Source organism: Tubulanus polymorphus, chromosome 9, assembly GCF_964204645.1.
Source record: "Tubulanus polymorphus chromosome 9, tnTubPoly1.2, whole genome shotgun sequence".
NCBI lineage: Eukaryota > Metazoa > Nemertea > Palaeonemertea > Tubulaniformes > Tubulanidae > Tubulanus > Tubulanus polymorphus.
This window is the reverse complement of record NC_134033.1, coordinates 16,239,362-16,247,255: the sequence shown is the minus strand read 5'-3', so window position 1 is coordinate 16,247,255 and position 7,894 is coordinate 16,239,362. Positions and strand designations below refer to the sequence as shown.

The following is a 7,894-nucleotide window of genomic DNA, read 5'->3' as shown; positions in this document are numbered from 1 at the left end:
TGACGATCAGGTCAGTTTTTTCTTGATTTACGTATATATAACTTGAGAAAACCAAGATGACTACAAATCAGTGAACCTACGCGATACTAGATGTTTTGTAAGCTTACGTTGATTATTTATCAAAAGCAGACTTCAATTAAATATCACTGTTCAGTATTCTGTGTTTATGTGGATTCGTTAGTCAGTAATACGATGACTCGTTAATTAAAATGGTAAGTTGATTACGTATTTCTGTCGTATTTCAGAGAGAGACGTCACCTGCGACGAAAATATCCACCATGAAAAACGTTTTACACACGACGAAACCTTCCCTTGTCGCGTATCCTTTTGACAAAAAACCAGTTTTTTTTCATCGCTCGAAATCCTTGCCTTGCAGCGCTATAACCTTGAGTTCTATTTCAGGTCGTTACAGAAAGATAGTCAAACCTGCATTTATGAGATATTTCCCGTTTTATATTTTTGTATATAGTCAACGGGTATTGGTTGCAATGGCAGCAATGGGGTACGTGTACAGTGACCTGTAACGGCGGTACACGCATTCGAACCCGGGACTGCAGAAAACCTCAGCACGGCGGTGATCCTTGTACCGGTCCGGATGAAGACAGCTCCGTTTGTAACGAATTGAATTGCCCGGGTAAAGATCTTTTATTTTCTATTTTCTCCTTACAATTTTCCATTTTAAAAAGAAGTTAGAAATTAGAGAGATCTGGCTTTCGGGGGGGGGGGGGGGGGCGGCGCCAATTTTGTAAAACAATACTTCCAGGTCTGAGGCTTAAATGAAACGATAACTGCCGGGGTTGCTAAGGCCAGCTTTATCATGATTTGAGTAATAACAGGCCAGATAGGCGGGCGCCCGGGTAAACGTTTATGCTCGGTAGATATTAAGAAACAAGGTATCAATTTTCTAACCTAAATCTTTAATTCTCGAACGCGATATTTTGATTTGTTTTTTCTAAGGCTGATCTATTTCGCATATTCGTTACAGTTGACGGAGTTTGGGAATCGTGGGGCGGATTTACCGATTGCAGTAGAACGTGCGGCAACGGAACGCGTACGCGCACGAGGCTGTGTAAACCGCCTCAATTCGGGGGTCGAACCTGCCCTGGTTCCGGCGACCATACCATCGACTGTTTCCTCGGAGATTGTCCCAGTAAGTTCTTCGTGAAAACAGAACAGTTCCACAAAACTGGTTTTAGATCGTCTTAAAGTCAAGCTTACGTATATACCTCATTCACAGACTTAACGTGAATTGCTCGTCAGATTGGCCGTCAAATGGCCGTCAACCGTGTCTATTAACTTCAGTTAGTCGCTTGCGTTACGGAAAGTATGGCACGCCATGATTTTAACATCGAGCTAAGCTTGAACAGTTTTCTATGTGAATTCGATTGAGGCATACAAATATTTTTCAGACGACACTTAATACTTCTTTTTCTAATTCATTCAAAAATTTCTGTGCAACAGAGCCCGGTGATTGGTCGGATTGGGGTCCGTTTACTCTGTGCAGTAAGTCATGTGATACGGGTAGAAAGTCTCGAGTCAGATCGTGTAATATGGACACGTACGGTGATCTAACTCTACCCTGTGTGGGTAATGCGACCGAGGTCGTCGACTGTAACTCGTTTAACTGTTTACCAAACCGTACGTATTATGAAGTATACACGCGGTGTGTACCCGTCCCAGAATATTTATACGTGGTTTCTAATATTACAGCAAAAACATGCACGGAAATGAAACAGCGTGGAATGACCGAATCGAACTACGTAAACATCAGACCCACGCTGAATTACCCGTCGTTTAGAGTTTGGTGCGATATGCAGTCACGAGGGGGCGTCGGTGTAACGATTATCAGTAAGTGTTTTCTCTCACCTGGTGCGTAAGCTAATTAGAACCTCACAAAATGTTTCTGTGTGGATTTCGAGAAATATTGGCCCAATATTTTTCGATACATGTAATCACTTGTTCAAAAGTGTATCTTTCCCTCTGGAATTTCCATTATATTAAGTAATTATTTGAACTGTGAATACTTTGTATTAAGATCACGACTCTATGAATTGGACGTACGTCAGTGGCTACGAAGGATCGTGCGAATACGATAAAGAGATTGTCTACGACGAACTGATTCCCAGACGATACCAATACTACAATCTGTACCCGCTTTTAGACCAGTCCGAGCACTGTCGCCAGTTCGTCGGCTGGAGATGCTACATGACCGGTTTCCTGTCGGAGAAAGACCCGAATTTACGAGTGACGTACTGGAAAGGCCGTTACGACGTGGTCTTCAAATATTGGGGCGACGTGACGGACAGATCGTTCGAAGGCTGCGCTTGCGGACAGAACGGAACTTGTACCGACCGCAAAAGTTGTAATTGCGACATGAACGACGCTTATTGGAGACAAGATGGCGGTTATTTGACGTTCAAAGAAGATCTTCCGGTGACTCATTTCTGTGCCGGAGATACAGGTTAGTTCATCCGATTCCCGCTAGGCGGTGGTTTATAGATACATATGCTATTATATTCGTGAAAGAGATCTGAATTTGAATTTGAATTATAGATCGTTGCAATAGTAATGCGTTATAAATAGTGTAAGATATGTATTGTTAATTACTTTGTTTTATTAGGAAAAGTATTACGTTTTCTGTGGTATTGTAAATATAGTTTTGATAGTCTCCCTCAATATATATACCATGGAAATGGTTGGAATCAAATAAATTCCTAATTGTAACTGTCCTCGCAGTATTAAGACTTCCCCAATGTCTGTCTTATTCAATTGAAGAAAAACCCATAATTACGAAGTAAAATTAAAAGAGGACTTTGACGCTTCGCCTTCTTCTAGCTATAAGTCGAATAGTCCGTTCGAATGATGTCACTGTATTCTATAATTTATTACAACAGGTCAGGCCGAAGATAAAGGACAAAATTTACAGGCTGAACGAGGCTACCACCAGGTGGGGCCACTGGAGTGTTGGGGAGTAGACCCCGATTACAGCGACATCTAAACTAACTGAAAATTAATCACATTGTCTCGTGAAATCTTGTAACTTGTATCAATAAATAGAATCGTGTTCGTCTTGCAAAAACAAAGACAGCAGTAATTCGTTCTTAGTTTTGATTGCTTTGCCATCGGTATCGAAAAAAGCGGCATAATCAAGAATGCGCGCATAGGCACATCATGTCTCTTGAATAACTCTTTAAAAAGGCTAATATGGTGCGAGAAATGGATAGATTTTCAGAAGATACGCGGCATCGTTGTCCTACTGCACACTAGTGACACCTAGTGGATCGTCGCTTGCCTATTATTTTATGAATACGCTTGTAATTTGTATCGAATAAAATCGTATTTATCTTGCAAAATCAAACATCGAGCTATTTTTGTTCTCTCTATATCGCGAAATTTCATTTAAATTTAAGGACAAAATGCGGCATCGTTGTCCCACCGCACACTAGCGACACCTGGTGGATCGTCGCTTGCCACAAGCGGAATCCTCGATTACCACAATCGAACGTAGAGTTCCATATCACCTGCATTACAACATTACAACATCACCATCGGTTCAACGACTATATTTTGATATATATGTAATGAAATTACCCGGTGCGCAATTAGCGAATAATCGAAAACAATAAAACATAAGTGCCAGAATTGCAGGAGACACTTCAACTGCCGATATTGAGAGGAGAGGGAGAGCGTGCGTCGGTGCGATGTTATTACTAATGGCAACTGCGGCCGATACGGCGAGGTTGCAGCGATATTGGAGCGGTGCCGACGTGAAGTGTTCCAGCCTTTTAGTTCGCAAGAGACGCTTTAGAGGTTCACATTGCGTATCTTTAAACGGTTAGGAATTTACACACGCGATATCGACGCGCGACTGAAAATACGTGTCAATATATAGGGGTTCGTGCTTCGAATCGACTGGCGATCGTAGCGCCCCCTGTACGTCGGACGACGAGTTAATCAAAGATGGACGACAGCGAGGAGTCGTGGCAAGAGAAATGTGAACGTTACGTGAATCAGTTGCAATGTGAACCTTGGTCGGAGGATTCCCGCGGAGTCGGCGCGGCTGGAGCCAGACCGGCTCGGGATTCGGAGCAATATTCCTTCTGTCGCGGGGTTCGACACCTTTTCCTTATTTCGAGCGCTCACGGGCTGCCGTACGCGGCCAAAACCAGATGGGCGTTCACGAAACTGATCTGGGTCCTGATTTTCCTCTGCGGTTGCACGGGTCTGGGATTTTTACTGTATAAACTAATCGACGCGTACTTAACGATGGAATCGAAATTCGTCCAGCGGCAAGTCCGCGGTTCGAATCCGCGACAATTCCCGTCGATTACGCTCTGTAACTATAACCCGTTTCAAAAATCGGCTTTGAAAGACCCGAAAATTCAAACGCGATTACGAACTGCTGATCAGATCGCGGCAGCTTTAAATACGACATATTTACAGGAATTACTGCGGTTGAGGGGGGTTACAAACAGACGGATTTATAGTCGAATTTTAAACAGATTGAAAGACGACGATATTTACGAAAATGTTATGGATAAAATCGGATTTTCAAGCGTTCGAAAACTCGGTGCTGATATTCTGAATTCGACGGTCGTCGATTGTGAGTTTTTAGGCGGTAAATGTTCGGAAAGGTTCGTGTTCAAGTTTGTTTTAAATTGACGCATTCCTAAACGCCGGGTTTTATCGTTAACACGTTGTCTAAAATTTCGAGTACAATTCTAACCAAAAATTCCCGTGAATCAAATGAATTTTTTTTAAAATGATTTTTCGAATGTATTTTCGAAGCAAATAAGTAAATCGACCACAGTCTCAAACCGATGGAAAATCAACGCATATCACTTTTCAAGTGTCAGGTTCTAGGTTTTATGAATTCTTTTTCAACTGCAAAACCATCGACCATTTTTACAGTTGATTCTTAAACTTTCGAAACGGTAATGTGTTCATTTGTGTTTTAGGAACACATTCTCAAAATTCTGTTGTTAACACGTTGGTCAGAATCAATTTCAGTCGATTCTTAAATCGAAATGATGAAATATCGATCAAAAGCGACTAAACAAGACTCTCGTCTGCGTCTATAGTTGAGTTAAATAGTCAAATTAGTGCCGGAATGTACCGGTATATGTACCGGTAAGTAGGTATTGATCTGAAACCAGTTCCACAATTCTCGGTTAAGTTTCACTGATTTCAATGTTTTAACCCTCTTCAAATTTTAACCGCGGAACTATAATGTTCTGCTGATTAGACAGTCAGATATCCGATAACATCAGCTGCGCCGGATATTTTCGGCTCATTACGACGGTCAGGCGAATGTACGAAGGACGTGGTCCAGGGCACCCATCAGTTCTGAGTATAGACCTGACTCGTTTAAAAATGAACTAATTTTAACTCGTAGTTACAACTGTGGAACTGTGGAGCCATATTCTTAGAACCAAATTGAATGGTTCTTCTGCAGAACCTTTAGGGGTTCTTCGGCTTGACTCTCTGGAAGAACCCCGCCGAAAGGTTGCCGATTGATATTACCTATACTTAAAGCTGATCAAGGCTTGTTCATGCATAGTACGATAGACACATAATTTTCGCGTATGGATATCGACTTTTGATTTGGTCAGTGCCCCCCCTTCCTCCACCTCCTAGCTCACGCCATCATCGCATCACCACCGACCCAGCCTCCCGCAGAGAGACAACCAACATCTCATAAAATACCAGTTAAAAGTGTGAATGTTCGATTGGGTCTCTCTCTGTCGCGAGCGACTCGGCGGCATCGCGGCTACATACTATATCGACCTTTATTTCTCAACGTGAAATCTAATACCGCAGAATTACTTCGTAGAGTGTTTTATTCACAGGCCATTAGTTTAATGTTCTCAGCACTGCTGCTGCTGCTGCTGGTGCTGGTGCTGCTGGTGCTGATGGTGCGTTTTTTTACTGCAAGTGAAGTTAATATTTATTCATAAATCACGTGAAATTGCTAAGGCAACCGCGTTCTTGTTTTAATCAGTTCACTCTTGACGCCTTCCGATTAGATTCAATTTCTTCGTTGTTGTATATTTGATTGACGAGTTAATTTACGATAAGAAGTATAGAAGAGAATAGAAAATATATATTGTGAAAATAAAACTCTGGACGACTTCTGGGTGAAGTTAAGAAGAATAACTACAATTATTCTTAATTAAAGCCCAAATTATATAACCTTATCGCACAGTCGTGACCATAAGTGGTCTTAAATCTTTTTGACTGGTCTAAAGTTGTTAGATTGGCTATAGAACTAAAATGAGCTTAGGATTGGTCTTCTGTCGTTAGATATGTAGTAGAACCAAAACGAACTTAAACTGGTCTGAAATTGTTAGAACCATAATTAGTTTAGACCACTTCTAAGTTGGTAGAACCAAAATCGGCTTAGAATGGCCTTAAGTTGTTTGATTGGCTATTATAGAGTAAAGCTAGTCTAAGACTGGTCTTAAATGTAAGCCTTGTCTGTGCGACTGGCACCCTGAAGCCCGCACACTCGCATTCGTACCCCAATCATTCAGATTTTCCTACACATTTCATTATTATGTTCCAGCGATTTTGAAGTCGTCACCGACATGAATTATGGAAATTGTATCACATACAAAAACAAACGGGAAAATGTCACTCAAAACGTAATAATTTCACAGAAAACTGGTACGTATTCGCGTCAGCTGGAGGTCTACTCAGCTAATACACTTACATCAAAATTTCCAATTATCCAGTTCCATCTACGCATATCAAATATACACCGATTTCCGAAAATGAAACTCCCAGTTTTATTCCCGGCAGGTGTGGTAGGTTTTACGTTATTTGTGTTCAGTGTTTCTATCTTGTGAAATAGGGATTGTCCCTCCTAGTGTTTGATTGGTAGATTTGGTCTGATTCGTCTTGATGTATTGTCCCCTGAAAACGCACCACCACTGACACCTGCCGGGAGAGAATCAGGGGGTTTAATTTTGAAATCGGAAATCGACGTGATCGACTTGTGATCGAATTTACAGTATTTTTTATTGAAATCATACATACGTAATTGGAAATTCCGGTTCCAGTTCGTTTAAACGATCTTAAAACATGTTGGGGCCAACAAACATGTTGACTGTTGTGCCTGATTTATAGGTTTTTAATGGGCGGATTAAACAAAATGTTACTTAGCTAGAACATCGTATCCACACGTATATCAGTTCACAAAAAGCTTTTCGATTTATGGACACACAGCTTAGCAGTGTGGTTGTATAGTCGCCATTGCTTGTCTGATGCCAAGCACCTCGAGCAGAGAAAACTCCAGAAGGTGGTCGTCTGTGGCTGAAGGCCACATCGCAAGGGTCAAGGACGTGACCCAATCACCGCGACGCCCTTAACAAAATGAAATATCATGCCACCAGTTTCCACGGGACTGGATGTGAAGGTCTTCACTGTTTTTATGATGTATTTTCTCTGCTTGCTAGTATTCAACAGTATTGTCGACTTACAAACCGACCAGTATTTAAATACGACGCAATACTTGGGAATTCGTGTTTATATTCACCGTCACGACGACCAGTTCTATGCCGCTCCACTCGCAGTGGTATTAACTCCCGGTAAAGCCGTCTCTATCGCTATCACCGAGGTAGATGAACCGCTGTATCCGCCAATATTAGTAATTTCATACGAATTGAATTGATGATCAAATTATTTTGTTTGTTCGATTTTTAGTATTTTTACAAGAGATTAGCTGAAAATTGCAATTTGGATCATCCTAAAGTAAGTAGAAATTTCCCTTCTCTTTCTCATCTCTCCCTTATCCCCCTCTTTCTTCCACTCCCTCTCCCTCTCTTCCACTCTCTCTCCCTCTCTTCCAATCTCTCTCACTCTCCTCCACTCTCTCTCCCTATATCCTTTCTCT

General features: G+C 41.6%; 2 protein-coding genes across 2 annotated transcripts; both read left to right on the top strand.

The window, feature by feature from the left end:
- The first annotated feature begins 536 nt into the window (after positions 1–536).
- Positions 537–3,028, top strand: LOC141911264 (contactin-associated protein-like 2). The gene is made up of 6 exons (XM_074802253.1): positions 537–634; positions 986–1,150; positions 1,462–1,638; positions 1,711–1,848; positions 2,036–2,461; positions 2,895–3,028. Exons 3-6 carry the CDS (start codon positions 1,551–1,553, stop codon positions 2,996–2,998), a joined length of 756 nt encoding a protein of 251 aa, XP_074658354.1. The 5' UTR covers positions 537–634; positions 986–1,150; positions 1,462–1,550; the 3' UTR covers positions 2,999–3,028.
- Positions 3,029–3,960: 932 nt separating this feature from the next.
- LOC141910627 (acid-sensing ion channel 4-B-like) lies at positions 3,961–7,672 on the top strand. Its single transcript, XM_074801320.1, has 3 exons — positions 3,961–4,634; positions 6,566–6,666; positions 7,458–7,672. The coding sequence occupies exons 1-3, from the start codon at positions 3,961–3,963 to the stop codon at positions 7,670–7,672; spliced, it is 990 nt and encodes a 329-aa protein (XP_074657421.1).
- The last annotated feature ends 222 nt before the right edge of the window (positions 7,673–7,894 follow it).

What these genes read in the sequence shown, in the direction of transcription:
- LOC141911264 (XM_074802253.1), top strand. Translation starts at nt 1,551, where the DNA reads ATGGACACGTACGGTGATCTAACTCTACCCTGTGTGGGTAATGCGACC. An exon ending in CGTCGGTGTAACGATTATCA is followed by an intron (nt 1,849 to 2,035) that starts GTAAGTGTTTTC and finishes CTTTGTATTAAG; the next exon opens with ATCACGACTCTATGAATTGG. An exon ending in TTTCTGTGCCGGAGATACAG is followed by an intron (nt 2,462 to 2,894) that starts GTTAGTTCATCC and finishes TTATTACAACAG; the next exon opens with GTCAGGCCGAAGATAAAGGA.
- LOC141910627 (XM_074801320.1), top strand. Translation starts at nt 3,961, where the DNA reads ATGGACGACAGCGAGGAGTCGTGGCAAGAGAAATGTGAACGTTACGTG. An exon ending in GGCGGTAAATGTTCGGAAAG is followed by an intron (nt 4,635 to 6,565) that starts GTTCGTGTTCAA and finishes ATTATGTTCCAG; the next exon opens with CGATTTTGAAGTCGTCACCG. An exon ending in AATAATTTCACAGAAAACTG is followed by an intron (nt 6,667 to 7,457) that starts GTACGTATTCGC and finishes TCTGCTTGCTAG; the next exon opens with TATTCAACAGTATTGTCGAC.